The sequence below is a fragment of the Coturnix japonica genome, chromosome 1, assembly GCF_054131305.1.
Source record: "Coturnix japonica strain WE chromosome 1, WE-NBRP24, whole genome shotgun sequence".
Lineage (NCBI taxonomy): Eukaryota > Metazoa > Chordata > Aves > Galliformes > Phasianidae > Coturnix > Coturnix japonica.
Window position 1 is genome coordinate 133,032,000 of NC_140663.1, and position 23,633 is coordinate 133,055,632.

Genomic DNA, 23,633 nt, shown 5'->3' on the forward strand with positions numbered 1-23,633 from the left:
GTCAGGTATACAAAATCCATTGATTTCTCCTTACTCACAGTACCACTTGCCTCATAGAAAAAAGTAATCATTTGGTCAGGCACTGTTTCATAGAAATAGAGAATGCTGGAGGTGAGACTGTCCACTTTGACATATTTGTTCAAAGCAAAGTCAGCTAAAGGGGGGTGTTAACTGGCCATCTCCAGATTCTGAGTACCTCCAAGGATGGAGACTATGCAACTTACTTGGGAAACCTGTTCCTCCATTCTATCAGACTGTAGAATATATTTCTCTTTAAGTGAAATTCATTGTATTTCAATGAATCATCTCTTGTTGTAAATAAAGAGCACTGCAAAGAGTCTGGCACCCTCGTCATTATCCTTCCTTCTCCCATTAGGTATTCACACACACTGGAAAATCTACCCTAAGATTCTTCTTCTTCAGGTTAAGCAATCCCAGCCTCTCCTTGTATGTCGAATGATCCAGCTCCTGACTGGATGTACCCAGTTCAATCTTAGAATCACAAACCTAAAACAAAGGACAGCACTCCAGATATGGCTTCACCAGGGCTGAGTAGGAGGGAAGGGGAGTCCCACTTAAACTCCTTGGGACGGATATTATACTCCATAGGTGTCTTCCAAGTTTGCTTTCCTGAAGTCCAGGGTTGCAGCCCTGCAATTTGCCTTTTTCTCTTCTCTCAAGACCCTGAATTTTATCATCTCATGGTCACTGCAACTAAGGCTGCACCTATTCTTCATATCCACAACAGATCTTCTCTGGTTTTAATAGAGATCCAGTCAAAACATCTTCCCTTATCACCTTCTTGAATATCTGAGCTAGGAAATTAATGCCAATGCATTTCAGAAACCTCCTGGATTGCTTACACTCTGCTGTATTGCCCCCCCAGCACATATCAGGATAGTTAAAGCGCTCCATGAGAGCCAGGGTCTGAAAATGTAAGGCGTCTTTCAATTGTCTAAAGTCTCATATACTTTATCATCAGATGATCTGTAGCAAACACCATGAACTTTATGGAAACAAAGATCTCCTAGTTTTCAATAATACATGTTTTGCCTTCCAAATTAAATACACCTACACTGCATGCTTTACTTCCTGTCTTCTCTATCAGCTGCAATAATATCAAAAAAGCCTGTTTGGCTGCTGGAAAGATTTCATTCCATTAAACGCATTTCTATGGATGAATTTATTCTAAGACAAACTTTCTTTCAGTGTTCTTATGTGAATATGAGCATCAGGTAGGAGTTAAATGGTATTTTCTCCGTCATCTTGGAGACATACAATTATTAGACAGCTTACCATGCCAGTCAATGAAACAGTAATTTAAGGTAAGAAAAAATCATCCATACAACTTCACAAAAGCATCGCCATAAAAGTAGCTTCTGTACTCACAGATGTTTATGCTTACAGCACAATAAAGGTGGTTTCTTTGACTAAGACACAGCTACTTTAGTTTTTCAGCAGCAAAGAGAAATGGAAAAGGAAGACTCTTCTAAAGGCAAACTTTGGAAAAAACCTCCAAACTCACAAAATTTCCCTCTAATGCAGCTCTTGTAATCAACAAGAAAGATCACAGAATGCAACAACATGCAGAATCACCAGCTAGGTCTCATGATTTTTAAGGCTTGTAGATGAGAAACGCCAGTTCCCTTGAACAGAAAAAAAATCAGTTTCTCATAATTCACTATAGCAGAAGTTGCAGTGTAAAAGTTATGTCCTCCATCACTAAAATAAATGGCAGGTTATCAAGAGCAGCTGATCACAGTAGTCCTCTCCAGCCTCAAAAAAAAGCCAAGCACAAGAGGATACTGACATTCATATCAAAATACCTCCATCGCTATTTGGGTTAAGTCACTCTTCACTCAAAGCGAGCTTCCCAACTATAGGCTGCAAGGAAAGATGACACAAACATTCGTTTCCCAGACAAAAGAAAGAAGTGAAAGGCTTATGTTGACAGTTTCAGATCTCACTTCAAACAAAAAGCAGGTAATGGTCTGCTACACTCTGTTGCCTACTGGGGTAACTTAAAAGCTAAGAACAAGTTGGTCTACAGCAGTAAACAAAGGTAAAGAAGCAGAAGAGAAAAAGAAAGGAAAAAATACACAGAAGAGAGTACTTTGCAGTCTCTTTCCAGAGAAAATTAACTGATCCTTACCTGATAATCCTCTTTTATCTCTTGTAGGTTATATGTAAAGAACTTCTGATAATGTTGGAAGAGCAGTGTCAACAGAATCGAGATGGCACTTGGGACTAATAACAGACTCTTTGACAAAGGTGCTTTATCTTAAAGAGAAAATAAACAGAAAAAAAAAAACAAACAAAACTTTAGAGGAAAAATCTCTTCCATTTAAGTGTCATATTTAGACAGGTGATTACAAAACAATAGTGCATCATCTCAGTTTTATCTGATCAACTTCCCTTGCAAATACATAGTAAAAACACCCCAACCCAAGGAAGTCTTGGGAGATATTAATGACAAATATTCATCAGACATTTTGTCTTCAACCTTCTCTCATGAAATTAATTGTTTGGTAACAATTATTCAAAGCTCTCCATACCTATGGAGATCAGCTCTCCCACACAGCTCCCCTAACACTCAATGAATTACTTGTTTTTGCTAGCAAAACAGTCATGTAAGTGGAATTCAAGTAAATACAGTTGTTTCTTTTGTGTTCTACATTAACCTTTATTCTCAAGGCTACAAATAAATGCAGCGAATAAATATCTTTTCTCTTCACCATGTTTGAATCCACCATTCAAGGAAGAAGGCTTAAGTTAGCTTACACAACATTCATCCTCCTTCTATTCAAACACTGTAAATATTCAAGTTACAACTATTCAAGTATATGCAGCAATTCATTCTAAGAACTTGGTGTAGCTGTTGCAAAAAATCAGGCATCTGATACAGGCATTCAAGCCAGAATAAAATCTCTGAAATACCATTCTATGACTTCTGCCTTTTTCACAGATGCAATTTTTATCATATTTACTTCTTTCCCAACACCCCACTTATAGCACAGAACCTGCTGATCTGCAGACATCTGCTTTTTTTTGCAGGGTATTACCACAAAACACGCAGCTCAGCTGTCACTATTCTTAGATAACAAAAGGAATAACACGATTGCTTTAAAACTACTAAAGGGAGGTAAAGAGCAGGAGCTGAGGAAGAACTAACTGATACAGTCAACAACACCTGCCACATACCAGAAGACTGAACCGCTAGAAAAAGAAGATGGTAATAGGCACCAAAGCCAAGATTTTAATCATAGCACAACCTCACTAGCATCAAAAATAGGTTATTACTGAAAAATTGAAGCAGGATCCACTAGTAAACGTAACTTAGATAATACTTCTTTATGTGCGAAGGTCAGTTTTACAACCAGAATACAACAGCAAGTTGAAAGCCAAGACTAATCAGACCCATTAGAGTAGTCACAGTGGTAGACATTCCTGAACCAAAATTTGATAACATTTGGCATTTCACATTATTGAATGAGTTTAAATACATTTTACAAGAACTCACCAATCCCATCACATAACGCATAACAGTCCTGTTACCATAAAAACCACAGTAAACAAATCACTAGATATCCCTCCATGGCTTTATGTTCCCACACAGGCTTTATACCTGCTTTTAGATTTCACTGTAATTTTCCATGCCATCAGATCATCATTAGAATCATAGAACCCCCAAGGTTGGAAGAAACCTCCAAGATCACCCAGTCCAACTGTGTACCTACCACCAGTGTTGCCCACTAAGCCACGTCAGTACAACACCTCAATGTTTCTTGAACACTTCCAGGGACAGTGACTCCACCACCTCCCTGGGCAGCCTGTTCCAGTGCCTAACATTACATCACAGTTAATAGACAGTTACAATACATTATCATATCGAGTTCATTTTTGACTCGCCATGTGTTTAAAAATCACTCACAGAACCCTATCCAAAAGTGCAAACACATTATTTTACCACAGCCTCCCTTCAGGTTTCAGATGAGACACTTGAAACCCTATTATAAGAGGACAGTATTTAATTTTTTCAGCACATCACCAGGTGAAAAACCACAAGCCATTACTGTGACAGCCCCCCACAGGGAAAGTCACATGAGTAATGGAAACTTCTACTCTTAAGCTTCTCAAAACATCATCCTGTTTGAGAAGTGTATTCCTGTCCAGTTAAATGAAGAAAGATGAACTCTTCCAGATAAGCAACACAACTTCCAACATATTTTTTTCAAGCATCTTTGGGTATAAGCCAGTAGTTTGCTTTACCACTCAGCACCACACAGATCCTTACCAAGAACTGTTGCTGTGAGGTCACCAGTGAATGAGAGAACTGCCAGTGCCATCTGCCTCTACCTGCAAGACTAAAAACGACTCAAGAGGCCGGATGCAGCGCAACTAAGCGTTCTGACATCCAAATTAAATGCCTTGATTAGAATGGAAAGGTAACACTTAAGAAGTAAAATTCTGGTCTTACCCTTGTAATCCCTCACGCAAGCATCACAGCCTACCACTTTCTTGTCTGACATTGCCACTTTCAAAGGACTGAGCTAAGGAACAAGAGGTGTTCCTGGAGACATTTAATGTGAGGCTGGATCAGGCCCTGGGCTACCCAATCTAGCTGTGGTGTCCCTGCTCATTGCAAGGGAGTTGAACTAGACAGCCTCTAAAGGTCCCTTCTAACTCTAAGGATTCTGTGATCTGTCACAGAGGGGGAGGCTGATGGCACACGTTGTCACAGCTTCAGAAGCCGCCACTGCATTAAAAACATGACAGCTGTAGTAGCAGCAACAGAGTTTTTGAGATGTTTTTCTGTTCCCTGCCTGTTCAGCACTCATTGGTGAGGTGATGCAGCAGCTGAGAATACCAAGAGGCAGCAAGACTAAGCTGCAGTTCCAGAATGGCTTTTCAGGGAACAGCTTCACCCCTTCTGGGCCCAAGACTCAAGTGCTGGCTTTGAGAGGACCTCATTGCCAACACCAGCTAATGAGCCGTGGCTGCAGAAGCTCAGGTTAGCTCAGGACATTTCTTTGCAGATCCCAAGTGAACACACACCAGAGCTGCAGAAGAAACATGATGTGTAATGGCTTTTTCAACTGTCATCTGGAAACTTCCCCAAACGAGCTGCTTGAGGCAGCCACATCACTTCCATACAAACTAACTGCTGGGGGATCATGACGATGGCAATTGTTTACCAGACACCACGTGCTTCTGGGAGACTGGAGAAATCATATCAGATCTGAAGAGTAAAGCCTGTCTTTGCTATCACCATGACTGGGCCCTGAACAGCAGCTGAGAGCAAACCAGAGCATGCTATGGAGGGAGGACAATGCAAGATACTGATACGTATAATACTGTCAGAGGAAGATGGAAGATGTCACAAGACAGCACACCAGCTGTGAGGATTGAACATTCCAGAGTGATCACTTTTTAGGTCAGCTGATCCACTGTAATTATCCCTCCAGTGCCTCATCCTTTGGAATAGAACACGAGAAGACCCTGCAGAAATACTGAAGTTACTGCTGCCAGCAAGGATGATACGACTGAATGAAATATCCTGGCTCACAAAAGCAACTCCTGCCCCTGGGCACACAGCTCAGGCACAAGAAGGGGATGCTCTGCTCAGATTGCCAAGTCACGGCGTACTCTGGTGGTTAATCATCATGATGTCTGAAAGTGAATGCAGGCATCAGAGTGCCACTGAAGGAATGGATTTGCACCAGAAGCTTACGAACTTAGTGCAGAACCTTAACATACATCCACTATACATAGCAAGAAAACATCCACTATACATGGCAAGACCTGGCTTGGTCTTAGGCTCCAAAAGACCAAAGGATTTCAGTCACAGAATCACAGAATCACAGAATGACCCGGGTTGGAAGGGACCTCAAGGATCATGTAGTTCCAACCCCCCTGCCTGGCAGGGCCACCAAACATACACCTTTACTAGATCAGGTTGCCCAGGGCCCCGTCCAACCTGGTCTTGAACACCTCCAAGGACGGGGCATCCACAACCTCCCTGGGCAGCCTGTTCCAGGGCCTAACCACTCTCCTAGTGAAGAACTTCCCCCTAACATCCAACCTAAATCTTCCCTCTTTTAACTTAAAACCATTTCAGTCCTACAACAGAAACACATTTGGCAGGAAGAAAGTCGCAAACTACAGCAGCTACAAAGAAGGAAAGAAAATCTTTGTTTTAAATGGAACATTTGAAAAGACAGAAAGTGAAACGGTGCTTATCTATCTGAGCAGTCTCTTCTTCCTCCCAGCCACAGAGCGTATTAACCTACTACTATTAATACACAACGCCAGAGACATCAGGTACAGCTACAGCGCTGTGCTGCACAGATCCCCAAGGTGGTCTGAAATGAGCGAGCTCTGTGGCAGAACTGTTACAGCCATATTTGCACAGCATGCAAAGACTGGCTAATTGAGCTCCTGTGGCTACACAGTTCTCAGACTCAAGCTCATGTTTGCACCGTGTTGCACTCTAGCATGTTGTTGTACAAGCTAAATTGTTTTCCCAGATACCACTAGACTGCCTAAAACTCATGCACACAAGCCAATATTCAATAGATACTCCATTTTTCTTTTAGTCACATCACAGAGCATCAGCTTACGTACCTTCATCATTTTCCTAATGCCTGCACGCAGCACACTTCAGGTTATGCAAGCTGAAGAGCACATTGCTGTGCTTCTGCTTTGGGGATATTCAACCAACTGTGAGCACTGCACCACAAAGTTCACAGAGAGGTAAATGCCCAAGTTGTGTTAGAGGAAACCCTTACATGTAAGTTCAAAGAGCTCGCCTTCCTGCTGCTGCACTGAGTACTCTGTGTACAGTAGGTAAAGTAGTCAAACGATTTTCAGGTGTAGAAAGTGGACATGCTTTAAACTTAGACTTTGGTTTTACCTTAAAACCAAAGATGAGCTCCAGCTGACTCTTCTACTATGCACACCCATGGACGACACTGAACACAGCAGCACTACAGCAAGGAGCAGCGAGCCTCACACCATTCCTGATACACTCATGCTGACCTCTGCTGAGCCACTGCAGTGTTTCAGTATCATTATTTATGGGACGTGAGCATCTGGCAAAATGTGACTGGTAGAATCATAGAATAGTTTGGGTTGGAAGGGACCTTTAAGGTCATCCAGTTCCAACCCCCTGGTATAGGCAGGGACACCTCCCTCTAAAGCAGGATGCTCAAAGCCCCATCCAGCCTGGCCTTGAATGCTACAGGGAGGGGTCATCCACAACCTCTCTGGGCAACCAGTTCCAGCATCCCACCACCCTCAAAGTGAAGAATTTCTTCCTAATATCTAGTCTAAATCTACCTTCTTCCAGTTTAAAACCATAAAGATGAAGCCAGCCCAAGTCTAGCACCACAGCCCAGCTGTGAAGGCCATGTGTCATAACATGCTTCTGAAACACAGCACAAGGGTCCATTAGAAGTGAGCTCAGCTCCAGCCAGGATGCTGTCCTGCTGAGCCATTCCTGTATGTCTGTGTAGGGCTTTCTATATGAGCTTTTTTGTTTTCCAGGGCTATACCAATCCTTCCGATACTCCAGATAATAGAAAGTTTCTGCTACTGTGTGCAAACAATCTTTGTCCTTTTAAACAGTGTTCTCCCTTTTCCCCTGATTTCCATCCCTTGCAGCTGTAACACCTACCAGGTGTGTTTATTTTTTACACCTCCACCAGCAAAATCACATGTCATGCACTAGTAGGTGTGCTATCTGTTCCCAGCACAGTCTTACCTGATACAGCCTGGTAGGCATTCAGCATATCACTCCTAGCAAAGGTCCTACTTGTTTGAACTGGCTTGCAGGCATCTGGGATTGAATCGCTTGTTTGCTGCTGGGTCTTGCTTTTATCCATGTCCCTTTCTGTTCATTTTTCAAGTACCTCTCTATCTGCACACACGATTTTAAAAAGCACTGAGCTATGATACCCCATACTAGAGAAATACTCTACATAAGAACTAATTTAAACCACACTTCTCAAAGTCACCAGACAGCTCCATAGAAAACACATGGATAAGGTGGAGGAGTTCATTCCACAGGTCCAACTATTCAAGCATTATTTATGAGAAAGTCAAAGTTGATCAAAAGTGATCAAGCTCAGGTGTAATATCTGAGGCTGAATCTGTGATGAAGTACTTACAAGTTTGGAATGTTCTTCCAATGTTGACTGTACTCTTCACTGAACTACAGAGCCAGGCCATGAAAGGAACTTCTCTGCATGGCCACCTACCATAGCGCAGCATCTGCTGGCACCCATAGCACAGCGATCATCCATAAGGTTATCTTGGGGCAAATAACACAGAAATAGTTTGCACTTACTAACAAGCTTGAAAAATATTGTTTGCTCAGCATAGCAGCTGTACATTAACACAAATAAAAGTTGGCCATCAACTCCAGAGCAGACTGAGTAACAAAAAGAGGTTCCGTCTGTGCCTAGATAGAGATGATATTTTTAGGACCATTTTAAGAGTTGACTCTCAATAATGCAACAACTGCCTTGCCCTGAATGGAGAATAGCAAATATCAGGACAGCTACGGGATATGACAATAGCAGGACACAGGGAAATGGTTTTAAGTTGAAAGAGGGAAGATTTAGGTTGGATGTTAGGGGGAAGTTCTTCACTAGGAGAGTGGTTAGGCCCTGGAACAGGCTGCCCAGGGAGGTTGTGGATGCCCCGTCCTTGGAGGTGTTCAAGACCAGGTTGGACGGGGCCCTGGGCAACCTGATCTAGTAACTGTGTATGTTTGGTGGCCCTGCCAGGCAGGGGGGTTGGAACTACATGATCCTTGAGGTCCCTTCCAACCCGGGTCATTCTGTGATTCTGTGAAGCAATCTGAAAGCATCCTAATCATGTCAGAGTCTCCCTATACTTTAAAAGAGTTTACTGTCCAGCAAAACATGAACCTCAAAACACCACAAGATGGGATGCCAGAAGGGGAAAAGTGATGGAGTATCAGCTGAAAGGAGACAGGCTTTACAGGAAGCTGATCCTGAATTTGATCTTTGAACACTTTGCCTAAGGAGCCCATTCAGACTCACATTACCGACACCCAGTGGAGCTCTGGGATCACCGGTTGTTCATTTTGACATGGCTAATGATGAGAGCTCTGCTGGAAGGCATGACAACAAGGCAATGGGACAGAATGCAGGAGCCACTGGCATTGCTGACATGTGAGAAGACATTAAAACCCTTCCTCTGAGACAGATAAAACCAACAGCTAGGCCAGTTTTTAAATGACCTACGATACGCATTCAAGGCCAGGCTGGATGTGCAGCCTGGTCTGCTGGTTGGTGACCCTGCACATAGCAGGGGCGTTGAAACTAGATGAGCATTGTGGTCCTTTTCAACCCAGGCCATTCTGTGAATCTATGATATATGATTGGGAAGAAATAAATAAATAAAAATTACCAAGATTTCCCACACTGTACCATTAAACGGCTCAAACTGAACACAACAGGTGTTATAAAGGCACCCAGAGGTGGCATCCTGGCCTATGGGAGCCCTCGGCCTGACCTGCCACACTCATTTATGCTGCATTCTGACTGGTGTCTGGTTGTCTTATCTGGGCTGAGTTAGTTAGGATCGCACTTTGTACCAGTTTAGTGGAGAAAAGCACAAGGAGGTTGAACTCTGTACACTGTACCAGCACAGCAGCATCTCCTCCGGGCCCCTCTCCCAGCACGGATGTTCCCGATGCCCACAGTCCTCAACACACCCTACGGACAGACCCCTTTGAGAAGCCTCAAAGCTCTGACCGCTTCTTCCCACTCACTCTGCCAAACCAGGCACCTTCTCACGCCACGTTCATTCTCACAGCTTTACACATCGTCTGGCACCTCTAAAGGGCAGTTCTACGGCACGGAAACAACCGCTCACCGGGAGCCGTGACTTCAGCACGGCGTTAACAGCGTTACCAGCCCTCCCCCATCCCCCGGTCAGTCACACAGGCAGGACCCGCTCAACGCGGAGGTCACGGTGGCAGCGCGGCCCCATCCCGTCCCCCGACATAGTCACACCCCTCGTCGTCGCCGCCGCCCGCCCCCGGTCCCTTCCGCTACTCACAGAGCCCGTTGGAGCCGGTGCTGGTGAACATGGCGGCGGCCCGGCGGAACACAGCCCGCGGCCGGAGCCGCTAGCGGAACCCCCGGAGGCCGGGAGAACCCCGCGGTGGGCCCGGGGACGAGCGGGTAAGGCGGCCGCGACGGGACAAACGCCGCCGCCAGCGAGCGGGCAGCGCACCCTACCGGGCTCCGGGGGAGGGACAGCGGGAGGAGGGGGCGAGAAGCCGGGAGGGGGCGCACTGGAGAGCCCCATTTATCATAGTATCATAGTCTCATAGTATCTATCATAGTCTCATAGTCTGGTGCGGGTTGGAAGGGACCTTAGAGATCATCGAGTCCAACCCCCGGGATTCGAGCCTCTGTGTAGCAGAGCGGAACTTCTACCACTTGCGCCACAGGGGGGATTCGAACCCAGGGCCTCCGGTGTTGCAAGCGGCGTTCCTACCACTGCACCACCGGGGCACACTGGACCATGAGCCTCAAGTTTGATGTTTTCCCTTGATTTATGTTGTTCAGCACTGGTAATGGATGGAGATCGGAGTCATTAATCATCCAAGAGTCTTAAATGCATATTCTGCTGAATAACGTTGAGTTTGGGCAGACAATGAAGTTCTCTTTTGAAAGCAGCTCTGTGGACTTGCTGTCACAAACAGATACTGGATGAGTATCATACAGCATCATACCATAACACATACTTGCAGATTTATCAATACAGCTGGGATGCTGGGAGAATTAGGGGGCTGGAGAACCTCCCCTGTAAGGACAGGCTGAGGGAGTTGGGTTTGTTCAGCCTAAAGAAGAGAAGGTTGCGGGGTGACCTCATTGCGGCCTTTCAATACCTGAAGGGAACCTATACCCAGGAGAGGAGTAAACTCTTCAAAAGGGCTGACAGTAGCAGGACAAGGGGAAATGGTTTTAAGTTGAAAGAGGGAAGATTTAAGTTGGATGTTGAGGGCAAGTTCTTCACTAGGAGAGTGGTTAGGCCCTGGAACAGGCTGCCCAGAGAGGTTGTGGATGCCCCGTCCTTGGAGGTGTTCAAGACCAGGTTGGACGGGGCCCTGGGCAACCTGATCTAGTAAAGGTGTATGTTTGGTGGCCCTGGCAGGCAGGGGGGTTGGAACTACATGATCCTTGAAGTCCCTTCCAACCCGGGTCATTCTGTGATTCTGTGATTCTGCGATTATGTACTCAGTACCTTATGAGGAGACCTCACTGCTCTCTATAACTTCCTGAAGGGAGGTTGCAGTGAGCTGGGGGTTGGCCTCTTCTCTCGTGTAATCGGTGATAGAACTAGAGGGAATGGTTTCAAGCTGCGCCAGGGGAGATTCAGGCTGGACATTAGGAAGTATTACTTCTCGGAAAGGGTAGTCAGGCATTGGAATGCACTGCCCAGGGAGGTGGTGGAGTCACCGACCATGGGAGCGTTCAAGAAATGTTTGGATGTTGTGTTGATGAATATGATTTAGCTGGGAAGTATTGGTGATGGTTGGACTGGATGATCTTCTAGGTCTTTTCCAACCTTGATAATTCTGTGATTCTGTGAATTATGTAAATGATTTGCATTAGTTAAATATGAAGTGTTGTCCACTTTGGAGTTAAATGAAATTGTCAGTCCTCGTGCTCGCCTTGGAACATATCCCAGAATAGGAAAGCTAGCACTTATCTGCTAATCTACTCAGAACAAGCTTAGAAGGCTTTGACACTGCTCAAATGTCAGCTTAAATATCTGCATTTGTTTTTTACATCTAGTTAGTGAGGTCAGTTTGGTATGTTCAAAATAAACTTCTTTAGATACACTGCTCAAAATCAAATCAAATCCCAGGAGACCAGGAATTATATTTCTCTCATCAAATATGATTGGATTTCTTTCTTCTTTGAACCCATGGTGTTTTTAAACCAACTCTTAATTACTAATTAATCTCTAAGAGTCAGGTGCTCCCCTGCCATGAAGAATGAAGGGTAGCGGCAGAGCAGAACAGGATGGAAATGCAACACCTCACACAGGAATCTGCTGTCTTAACTCAGTGCTATCAGAGTTCGGCAGGTTCATGGGCGATGGTCCCTCATGTCTGAGGTTTCTGTGGCTTTCATAGTACAGCATATGCAGCTATTACAGCTACTGGAAATATTATGCCTGGAAATAGGTTAATGTTAAACCGAATGATTTCAATAACTTCTTCAATAACTAACAGTTCCCAACCCTTGTCTTCAGCTGCAGAAGAATGTAAAGAAGAAAGCTGTACACCATACATACTCTGTGGAGGAGATGTGAGAGGAGGAGGATGGGAAGAAGGTAGAGAGATACAGTGAGCTGAAAACAGCCTAATTGATCCTGTGCCCTTCTGAGACTGCAGAATTTCTCTCAGTCCCTTGGAAGTGAATGAATATTGTTATTTTCCCCTCTGATATTGACATCATACTATTATGAACAACTTAAAGAATGCTCAGATGTTTTCTACCTGTTAAGGATTTAGGCACTTGAATGAGTCGTTCTGCAAATACAGGAATGAACTTGAGCTCCACATGGATGTGTAATAATAGTAATATGTGGATAACTATTCTTTCGATAACTCAAACATAATTCAAACATCACCTTCCTGTTTTCCACCTAGGACCCCAGAATGGGATGCAGTCACAGTACAAAGTGCTTAAGGGATTTGGCTTACTCGGAGCAGAGCCAAGTCACCAGCTGGTGGTCACCGGCAGCCACAACCTCCCACTCCTTGCATTGCTCACTTCCATCCCCAGCTGCTTTCCAACAATTACCCCTATTTTGTCCCAGCAAATCACCAGAAATGTGTTGCATCTGCTTCCTCGTAGGTTTGTGCTGTGCCCTTCCAAATGCAAACAAGAGAACAGCAATGGCAGTACATCCTGCAGGATGTGCACACAGGAGGCACAAAAATGAATAAGTGAATAAATAAAAGTTGAGAACAAGTGCCTACCTGGAGTTGTAGAGGCAACTTTGATTTCTTCCTCACATTTTATCTCTGTGGACTGAATGTACCTACTGACAGTTTTAGGCTGACTCTTAATCATCACTTCTGTTTTAACAGTTGCCCATCAACTCCTAAGCACTGAACGTAAGTGCAGCCAGGTGCTGGCATCTCTGCATTCCCGTACCTACTCAGGGGCAGCACCAAGCATTTGATCGGCAGCTTTGTCTTTGAACATCAGTAAAACACTCCCTCAGGTTTGTCCTCCTTACATTCTCTGTCACAGGAGCCAGGTTATTTATTTCAAAGAAGGCCGGGATCCTGTGAAAAACAAGAGCATATGGTAGGTAGCATAACCCAGAACTAGATCCTAATGCAAACATATTAAAAGGGAATTAGGCAAATTGATTCTGATATTTCTTAATTGATGACACTGATCTCAGCTTTTATGTTTAATGTTCTATGTTAGTGTTTTATTTGACTTAAGCAAGACTTCATGCTTGTATTACAAATACACACTTCCAACTGTCTTTGGCTGAGCAGCTCACTGGATTTTAGCTCACTCAACTCAAGGACATTAATTTGCTACAAGGAAAATCTTCACTAGGAGAGTGGTTAGGCCCTGGAACAGGCTGCCCAGGGAGGTTGTGGATGCCCCGTCCTTGGAGGTATTCAAGATCAGGTTGGACGGGGCCCTGGGCAACCTGATCTAGTAAAGGCGTATGTTTGGTGGCACTGCTAGGCAGGGGGGTTGGAACTACATGAACCTTGAGGTCCCTTCCAACCCGGGTCATTCTGTGTGAAATCAGGACAGATCAGTAAGCATCAGGGAAATGATTAGATTTAAGCATAGTGCACATGATACTTAATGAAGGAATCCATTAGAAGGGCAAAATATTATGTGTAGCACTGTATAGCATACATGGTAAGTATAGCAACACACTTTGCATATCTATACCCCATGATGCACACTAGAGTTCATGCACAAGCCATCTTTTTCAGATTGAATTTATGCCAAGTAGTACCTTTGTGATCTGGAGTATGTTGCTTAATTACCCAAAACACCTAACAGGGATTGCAAAAGATTTAAGCCTTTAAAATGCAGAAGACAACTTACATTCCTGCATGTCAGTGTGGCTGTGATGAAACTGACTGTTAGTAAAAACTAGATTTAAAAAAGCCAAAGCCACTTAGAGGAGTGTTTGTTAAGGATTTTTTTCCCTCCCTGATACCTATCCATATTTCCCAGACATCCTCCTCCTCTCGCTCCACATCGTAGTGCAATCTGTGTTTCACCACATGGTGTAAAGGTTATTAATCTCCCATGTTTACACTCAGAGGCAAATCTGTGTTTAAGAGAACACGTGGCCACCCACATCATGATTTTATCAGGCCGGTAGCTTAACACTAGTAATAGAGCCAAAGAAATGATAAAGCCTTCGGAAGTTCTTCTCCCCAGTAGCATTGCTTTGTATGCATTTACTTCTATTTGCACATGAAGGAATCATACATCTTTTTCCCCTCGGCTATAATTACCCATTCCAAAGATACTTGCATTCATTCATGTGATTTCATTGGAATACAATGATCCCTCAGAAGAACTTGCACAAAGTTAATGAATGTTCACCCCAGAAATGTACTTGCATGATATTTGCAATAGAAGTCAGTGTGCCTTCAGGATAGAGGCATTCCAGGAGTTTTTTTTTTCATTTATTTATTTAATTTCTCTTAAAATGTTAACAGTGGCCAAATTGGATGCAAAAGAAACCTGTTTCACACAAAGCATCATATTTTGCCCAGCTAGAGCCTTTAAATTGCGACCAGGAAAAAAAAAAAAAACAAAAAAAAACAAATCAAAACACAAAAACACAAAACCTAAACAACAGTTCATTGATAAATCACATCTAAATTCAGCAGAGCTGTTATAAACATGATTACAGTTCTTCTTGCTGATACATTACACATGTCCCGGCATGGACTATTTTCTGTTTCCTGCTCTGGTAGCTAGTGAGATGTCTTATACTGGGGATTAGATCTCATCTTAACCTGAAATATAGAAGTAATTAAATTGCAAAATATTGTCTGAAGTGGTGGTGCCATCACAGAGAGCTCTGCTGCTGGGGAGGCAGCTGCAGCAGGCATCACCTCTGAACAAAGCAGGCCTTCCTGGTGCAGGGGCCTTCCTAGGCCTGCCCTCAGCATGTTTCCCTTTTGGACTTTTTCTCTTCTCCCTGAGACCTCTCCCCACACCACGAGGGGGAGATGATGCTATTTTCTTCTTATTATCCACAAAAATAAATAAAAGGAAGGAGATTTTACAGTAAGCCACAGTGAAAGAATTTACCAGGATGTTAAACCGGAGAAACAAGTGCTGAATTTCAAGCTGTCATGATTTTGGAAACAAAAACCTGCAGTGTCTGGGCAGTGGAGTCTTGCAGACATGTTGATGTCCTGCCTGCAGCCCACAGAGCACTGGTTTCACACCTCATCTCTTGGGAAGATGCTCGCTTGTCAGGGAGTGTTCCAGCACAAACACGAGCATTAGACAAGATGCTTTGATTCATTTTGTATCTGAGAGTATCTTGAGAAGATGGTGTTTTCAGCCGCTTACCTATGGCTTTGATCCCCAGATTCAGTGCAGTTCTGTCCTTCTACAACAGCACGGTTGGGGTCTCAATAGGTAACAATTTCAACACGTTATCCAGTCAGTGTGAGTGAGAACCCATGTTTTTATATGCACAGGAAAAGCAGCTCAGGGGCTGAATTCTGTATCAGGGATCTTGCTGGCAATGTGTGGGTAAAAATTAATCCTTTGCCTCCTAGGCTGTACTTGGATGTCATACAAAGCCCAGAAAATACATGCTTCCTTCCAGGTAAACTATTTTGCCTGTGGGTCACAGCATCAAAAGATAAAAAGTATGTCTAGGTAAATAACCCCTTTGGAGCAAATGCCACGGGAATTTGGGGATTAATACTCAAGTACTTGCACTTAAGATCAGTAAATAGCCCTATAAATTAAAAGGAATATAAATGAATAAATAAATAAATAAGAAGTAAAAAAGAGCGAGTTTGCCCTAACCATTTGGTAACATGGAATATCCCAAATTGGAAGGGACCCACAAGGACCGTAAAGTCCAACTCCTTGACTGAAGCTGAGTGGGGGACACATCAGGGCAGCCTGAAGCAGCCATAGCTGTGTGTCACTGGGGAACAACATGGCAGCACACCCTGAGGAGGCCATGGCTGTGTGTCACGGCCTTCTTGATTCAAGAGTCCCATTGATTTCTGTGGAGTCTGGTGCACTCTGAACTTTAAAACTGCAACTAGTGCAAGGCTAAACTGAGGCAGATGGAAAGTGCTCATTATAGTTGGGATGATTCACGGCACAGATGGGCTCTGCAGCATTTTTGGTTTGTTTTGAAACAGGAATGTGGGGGGGGGATACGTAGTTAACATGAAGTGGGAGGCTGTGTTTGCTCTGCGTGTATGGTAATAGCATGAAAGAAGATATTAACTTGGGGGAAAAAAAAGAGAGAGAAGGGAGTGGTGATAGAAGGCTGGGTGGAATGTGAGGAATTAGCATGGGGTGGAGCAAGAGATGAGGGGAAAAACAGAGCACAGTTGGGAGTTACACAACTTGTCAGGCCTTGAATGTGTTACTGGCAGAAGAAGAACCCATAAAAAGCTCAGAGGATGAGACACGGCAAGAGAGGTTGGCTAAAATGATAACACCAGTGGGATCTAGGCCAGCTGGTGTGCACACAGTGGAACAGTAACTAAAAAACAGAGGAAATGGGATAAAGAAAAATAGCAAAAGAATAGTCGGTGAATGATCCTCAAGAATTCCTGCTGCCTTGTATGTTGTGTCCACAGTCTCTTTTCCTGTAAGTTCATGCAACTAAATGATCTGTGCTACCAGGCGAGGCTGTCCTGTATCATCAGTACCCTTGTGGAAAGGTACAATAATGAACCTCTGCAAAATCTTAATTGTACAGGACCTTCTGAGTTTGTGTGCACATGTGTGGGCAACACACACCCTAATGTGCAGAGAAGTAGATTTTCTTGGAGAATGCTTGTCAATTAATACCGTGTACGTGCACATCCATAGCCATAACTGACCCAATCTGCCTTTGATGACTCAGCCTGTGGGTGAAACCAAAGAGGTGTTTGGAGGTGAGCTGAAGAGGTTGCTGTACAAAAAAGTTTAAAAAATAATAATAATTGACTATTACTGGCGCTTCTGTGGTAGAAAGTGCTTAATGGAAATCTGGGCTGATGATTATATGGCTAAACAGAAGTTATATAGTAAACAGAAGTAAAGATATATGCAAAAAAAGCCAAATCAGCAGCTTCAGCCTAATAGAATGAACCCCTACCTGTTAGACGCAGAAAATGGGAACAGATCTAACTGTGCTGTCGGAGCTAATCCTAATATAATTCAAAACTGAATTACATACACTTTGAACTGAAAGTTGATAAGTCACCAGAACGGCGATTACTATAAGCAATCTTAAGGAAGTATCAAAGTTCTTTGCAAATATAAGGCCAATGCTTTCTAAATACTCAGACTATGCAACCTGACTTCTCCCTCCTCTGAAAGACACTCAAGGAAGAAAATCAATCAGAGGATCATTGGATTCAAATGAAATCACGTAACCACCTCTGGCACGAATTTAGGGTGAGGCCTGAGAAACACCTCACCACGGTGGGAAATTATAAAGGGAGTGTCTTTCATCACGTACTGTATTTCTTCATTTTGTCTGGCTGATACAGCCACAACCGAGATGATCTTCTCAGACACAGGCATAATTAATAAGGCATTGGCCTGGATTCAAGAGAAGAGTGTTTTAGACCTTTAAGAGCGGAACCGAGATGCGAACAGAAATTCGATTACTCACCGCTGAATGAAGACCTTCAGGAATTTAATCAGAGTGTGGGAAAAATCAGAAAGCTTTTCACAATGGGCAAAGATAAAGGTGCAAGTGCAGTGCTCTTTTTATGTGCTGTCAAATCCTACAGGAAAGTCAGTTAAGTGTGAGAAACCAACTGACAGTATTATGAAAACCCAGGTACTGATACGGCCTTGATGAGAAAGCAGTAATTATGATCCCGCTATCAGCATCCTGTCTGACTTTCCCAAGGACCCTTGCAATTAAGGGCATTTGAATATGTTTACAAATAATGATTTTATCAAGCAGAACAAATGTAAGTACATTTGGATGGGATTCTAGATGTTGGCCTATTTAAGGGGTGATTAAACAACAGCTGTTCTTGTCTCCTAGAAAGGTTTACTGACAACTGACCCTTTTCCCTTAAATCGCAGCATACAAATGAGTGTTTGGGATTTTATTTACAGTATGATAGAAATACAGGGCAATCTATCTGTTAGATCAGTTCTGTGCCTAGGAATGTTTGCTGACAGATGAACTCCTTGCATAACCAAGCTGTCTCCTGACCCAGAAGGAATTATTTTGTCTCTTCCTTGCTGTGAGGGTGCTCATAATTTAGTTGACTTACTCTGCATATTCCCATTTCCCAAGCATGAAGGATCTGGATGCTGCTGTGGATGTGCCATAATTTCTTTGCATGGATATTTAATCTGTCAACCGGTCACGCTACTTTATGGCAGGAGAGGAGCCTAATTAAATGATTAAATGGTTAACAATTAAATGACTTAATGATTTAATGGTTAAATGATTAAATGATGTAGTTTCCAAAGACTGTAAATCGAGATCTGGCCTCATATACTGTGTGACAAAAGTGCCAGGGGCCAAATGCCTCAACTTCCTATGTCAAGTGACCTAACGCTTGTCTCCATGGGGAAGCTCTTGTGTCACAGGTATGGGACACATTTAGAGTTTAATAACTATTCTATAACTTCCCTCTACGCAGACTTACCTGTTTTGCAAGAGAAGCTGTCTTGAGGTTAACATAATCTTACACAGAATACGTACAAAACCTCAGCATGGATGTCTAAGCCATCATTTTGTACACAGTAGCTTTCTAGCAGTGGTTATTTCAGGCTTTTCCTTTGTGAAAACAGGTTTGGTGGAATTTTTCATAACTTCTGTTTACCAACCAGAAATATTTAGTTTAGTGACTTGCTGTCAAACCTAATTATAATGGATGCAGAGTGGTGCAAGACCAGCCTTACACAAAGGTTTATAATTTACTAGGCTGCTCATGAAAAGAGAAGGGTTTACACAGGGATCCAGGAAAAAAATAAACACAAGAGTGAATGAATCGGGATTCTCTCTGGCTGGTCACAACCATTTTAGGAAGGATTTTGAGGCCTTACATTAACTGGGGCTTTGGTGTTCTATCAGATTATAAAAGGGGATCCGCAATGACCACTGTTTGCAAGAATTCTTCCTTAGAAGAGAAACAGTACGAGAATCCCGGACAGCTGGAATTATAAAAAAAGGAAAGCTAGAGAATCTGAAGATATGGATACCAGCCACTGCTGTGCTGCAGCCACAAGCAACAAAAGAAACTATCTGAACATCTCTGCTCCAATCACAGGAACAAGCTGCTAATAAGGTTTACAGATAAGTGATGGTAAAAAGACTGCTCAAAAGTTCAGATTCACAGGTGAGAATCAGATGTCCATTTCTAGCTGGGGATTTGTCCAGAGGGGCTGCAGTGCTCACTCATATACACCACTGTTACCCTCACTGTTTCCTTCCCAAGGACTGTGGGCCAGTGCAATGACTCTGAGATCATGGAGCTCCGCTGTTTCATCTCACTCACACAGACATGAGCAACACCTGACCTATGACTGCTGGGATCAGCAGGGACTCTTTCTGTACTGTAGGTCAACAGTTCAGATGACAATCAGAATTTTCCCCTGCCTGTAAACCACGTTGTTATGTGCTGACTCCACTTCTTTGTTCTTTCTCTTTCTTTTTCTTCCTCCCTCTCCTCTCCTCTCCTCTCCTCTCCTCTCCTCTCCTCTCCTCTCCTCTCCTCTCCTCTCCTCTCCTCTCCTCTCCTCTCCTCTCCTCTCCTCTCCTCTCCTCTCCTCTCCTCTCCTCTCCTCTCCTCTCCTCTCCTCTCCTCTCCTCTCCTCTCCTCTCCTCTCCTCTCCCCTCCCTTTTCAATTTTGACTGTGTAGACAAGTAGTCAAAAATTATGCAAACATAAAGGTTTGAGTCTCCTTTCACATTCATATGAACTCCAATTCAGATTCAAATGTATAATACATATACACATGCATATATTTTGCTCATCATGACTTACAGCCCTGGAGCATGGAATTACGTGTCTGCAATGCAAGTGCAAACAGGCCAGCAACAGTCATTTTTCAGCACCAGCCTTTGTCGTTCTGCCTCAGCACTGCAGAGATTGCATGATGAGAAAATAGCAGAGATGTATTACAGCATCACATAATTCTACTGTGTGACTTAATATCTTTTGTAGTCTCCTTTTAAAAATAAGAACTGAAAATTTGAGGTTTTCTGAGGCTCCCTGCTTAGGTTTTTTCCTAAGGCAATTTTTTAACATTACCAAGATGATGTGAGAAGCGTGATGCAAGTTTGCCACAGAGGTTCCGAAAGAAAAGACCAAAGATTAAATAAGGTGCTTCTGAGATGTCCACAAACCAGCTTTATTATCTGGGGAGGCTGACTCATGTTTTTTGAGAAATTGAATTAGCTGCGCTATACCCTCTGCCCTACTTCAATCTATGCAACCACCCGTATCTATAAAACATCTATAACGCATCACTGTCTTTATTTAGTAATGCACTCTGCCCACTGGTTCATACCAGTGACACTTGTGCCACAGCACCAGTCTTGAATGTTCTGTGCCGGCCTCCTGGTGACCCTGTTAACACAGCTCTTCGTGAAGATCAGAAGAGGCCTGATGAGAAAGTGACTGATTTTAAGAAACGCGTTATGCCGATACACATTCAAAACAGCTGAGAGCACACAGGAACTCTGAGCTCAGACTTCATGCTTACATCTCTAGATAGTTTGAGGAATATTATCTAAGCCATTGCCTTGGTGCACATGGCTGGCATCCCCTTTGATATCTGGATGCATCCCTTGAGCTGAAATACTTTTTTGCAGTTGAGGTTCAGGCTTGTTTTTCCTCCACAACTGAGCACAGATACAGCTTCTACTTAACGCTTCATGTAAAAGCAGCTCAATTAGAAAATGGGCTTATTTTAACTGTGTTTAAGTTACTTTTGCTTAAGCATGCAGCTCTCCTGCCTGAACACACACAATATACGCACCTATAATTTTCTTGTGACTAATTTGCCCTCATAGTTGTGGATGATTAAACAGCTTTGCCATTTTTGGTCTGCAAAGAGCTAAGCACCATTTAAGTATATTATAACAGAGCTTTTTTCTCTTTTGACTGGCCTTGTGGGAGTTTTGGTTAACAACTTTCTTGGCACAGACTTCAGGAGAACGCAAATGTAAAATTCCTCTGATTTTTGTTTTGTTTTGTAAAGCAAAGCTAATTAATACTTGGAGCGCAACCGAGTTAAGTAGGAGAATCACAGCTCATGAATGAAGATAAGAAAATTATAAAAGGTGTGACTGATACAGGTGTAATTACCTGCTTAGGTGGCAGCCTCATCTGGAAGAACCAGAGTGTATTTGGGGAAGCAGGAAATCCTGTGTTGTAATCTTCATTCCACCAATGACTCCTGTTACTGTAGGCAAAGTACCCCACCTTTTCCTCACTAAAGTGCAGTCACTCAACAAGAGACAAGTAATGATTTATTAATAGAATTGACAAAGCACCTGGAACGCTTAAGGTATGACTCTAGTACCTATGAATATTACATATAGGCAGTATAGAACCACAGAATCTTCTAGGTTGGAAAATATATGCAGGATCAGTAAATTCAACCATCAGCCTGATCTGAGTCCCAACACTAAGTCACATCCCTTAGTGCCACATCCATATGTCTCTTAAGTGCCCCCAGGAATGAGGCCTCCACCACTTCCCTGAGCAGCCCCTTCCAATGCTTGACCACCTCTCGATGAAGAAGTTTTTCATAACATTCAGTCTGATTCACCCCTAGAACAACTTGAGACCATTTCCTCAAATCCTATCACTTGTCACCTGAGAAAAGGCGTCCGAAATATAAATTTTCCTCACATCATTACTCATATCCTATTCAGAAGTAGGCGAGGAAACAGGTATTCATAGTTCTCAGTGACTGTTCTTTGGAAGTTAAACAAACCTAATGCGCTCAGATGGAAGGGAAAGATTCCTTTACAGCTCCTCAGCCCTCCTCAGTGTTCAGACCTCTCATGTGAATTGTGTTGTGAGTACAGCTGGAGTATCTGTGGTTTTACAGGTGTTACGTGACTGGCTTATATTCTCTCATTCAGCAATATATAAACTGTACATCTGAAGTTATTAATCCACCTAGAGCCTGAGCAAATCACCTTTTACAGCAAATCACCTATTACAGGTTAGCATGCAGCTAGCGAGAGGATTCCTGCCCCAGTTCCTATTGGCAGGCTATTGCCACCAATGCAGTGGCTTTTAAGTTACCAGAAAAGGAAGAAATCCTTTTCAGATCACTCCTAGGGCAGCCTGTATATGCTTTTTCTTCTCAGAATATTCAGTTCAAGGAAGATTCTTACCTTCACTAAATTAATTTAATTAATTTAAGCCAAGTCGCTTTTTATACGTGCTAGCCCAAGGCTCTGTGGCTATTATAACCTCTATCCCTCAATATCATCCATTCTGAAGGAAGTCCTGTATTTCCTGTTGGGGTGGATAACTGCACCCTTTCCAGGCTGTGGACCTGAAATAGGTTGACCTCTTTCACACTTCTCTTTTCTGAGTCATTGCTGAGCAAACACTGTCACGAACAGAAGAAGCTGAGAAAACATCTGAGCAGAATAGCGGAGCTGTACTTTATTCCACTAACGCTGGAGACCCCTGCAAATGTAGAGAAGTGGAGGAGTTTTTGATCCGTGTCTGTGAGAAGCAATGAAGACAAGAGCCAGTACAGGATAAGGAAAGACATCTTGCCTAGTTACAAAGTTCTTTTTGCCTTATGTACTTAGACAGGACTACAGCAATACTACAACTGCAGCAAAATGGAAAGTGGCCAGGTAATAGTTTTGTTTCTGGCTAGGAGCCAAAGCACTTAATACCTTTGAAACCAGGCAGATGAATTATGGAAGAATATTACAGAATGTGAAAAACGTTAAAGTAAATCGAAGCGTATTTAAGGAAGATGTTTCAATCAGTAGGTAACTAAAGGGAGTGAAATAGCTGGAGCCGGCTGGCCGGTCTGGAGCTGAATATCCAGTCTTACTGTTTGGAGCACTTGAAAGAGGCGAGGCTACTTGGATTTCGAACAAAAGATTCCGAGATGGAAAGCTGGAAGACGGGTTAAATGTTAACAAAACAAGGAGAATTTGTGAAACAAAGGAAGTTACCTAGGCCAGCTGGAACTTAAATAGGAAGGACAATGGTCTTGCAGAGGCCAACGAGGGGATCTCGGGGCTCTCAGACTGAAAGGACCAGAAGCAGAAAGACAAGCGTGGATCAAATTTCAAATCCTTTAAAAAAATAAATGAAGGAGCTCTACACAAACAACACAAGCCAACACAATGTCTGGCCTCTGAAT

At 43.2% G+C, this 23,633-nt stretch overlaps 2 protein-coding genes across 4 annotated transcripts in view; one reads left to right on the forward strand and one right to left on the reverse strand.

Annotated features, from left to right (window-relative positions):
• UBAC2 (UBA domain containing 2) overlaps positions 1 to 10,215 on the reverse strand; it is an 87,236-nt gene extending 77,021 nt beyond the window's left edge. For 2 of the 3 annotated variants that reach the window (XM_015851527.3, XM_085535866.1), the window contains exons 1-2: positions 10,093 to 10,215; positions 2,153 to 2,280 (exon numbers count right to left, since the gene is read on the reverse strand). In XM_015851527.3, coding sequence (XP_015707013.2) covers positions 2,153 to 2,280; positions 10,093 to 10,123 — 159 coding nt within the window. In that variant the 5' untranslated portion in view covers positions 10,124 to 10,215. Of the gene's footprint in view, positions 1 to 2,152; positions 2,281 to 8,168; positions 8,312 to 10,092 lie in introns of all 3 variants that reach the window. The other variant, XM_085535853.1, reaches the window with a different exon arrangement.
• DOCK9 (dedicator of cytokinesis 9) overlaps positions 10,015 to 23,633 on the forward strand; it is a 129,334-nt gene continuing 115,715 nt past the window's right edge. The window contains exon 1 of the mRNA XM_085535799.1: positions 10,015 to 10,217. The gene's annotated coding sequence lies outside the window, so the exon portion shown is untranslated. The remainder of the gene's footprint in view (positions 10,218 to 23,633) is intronic.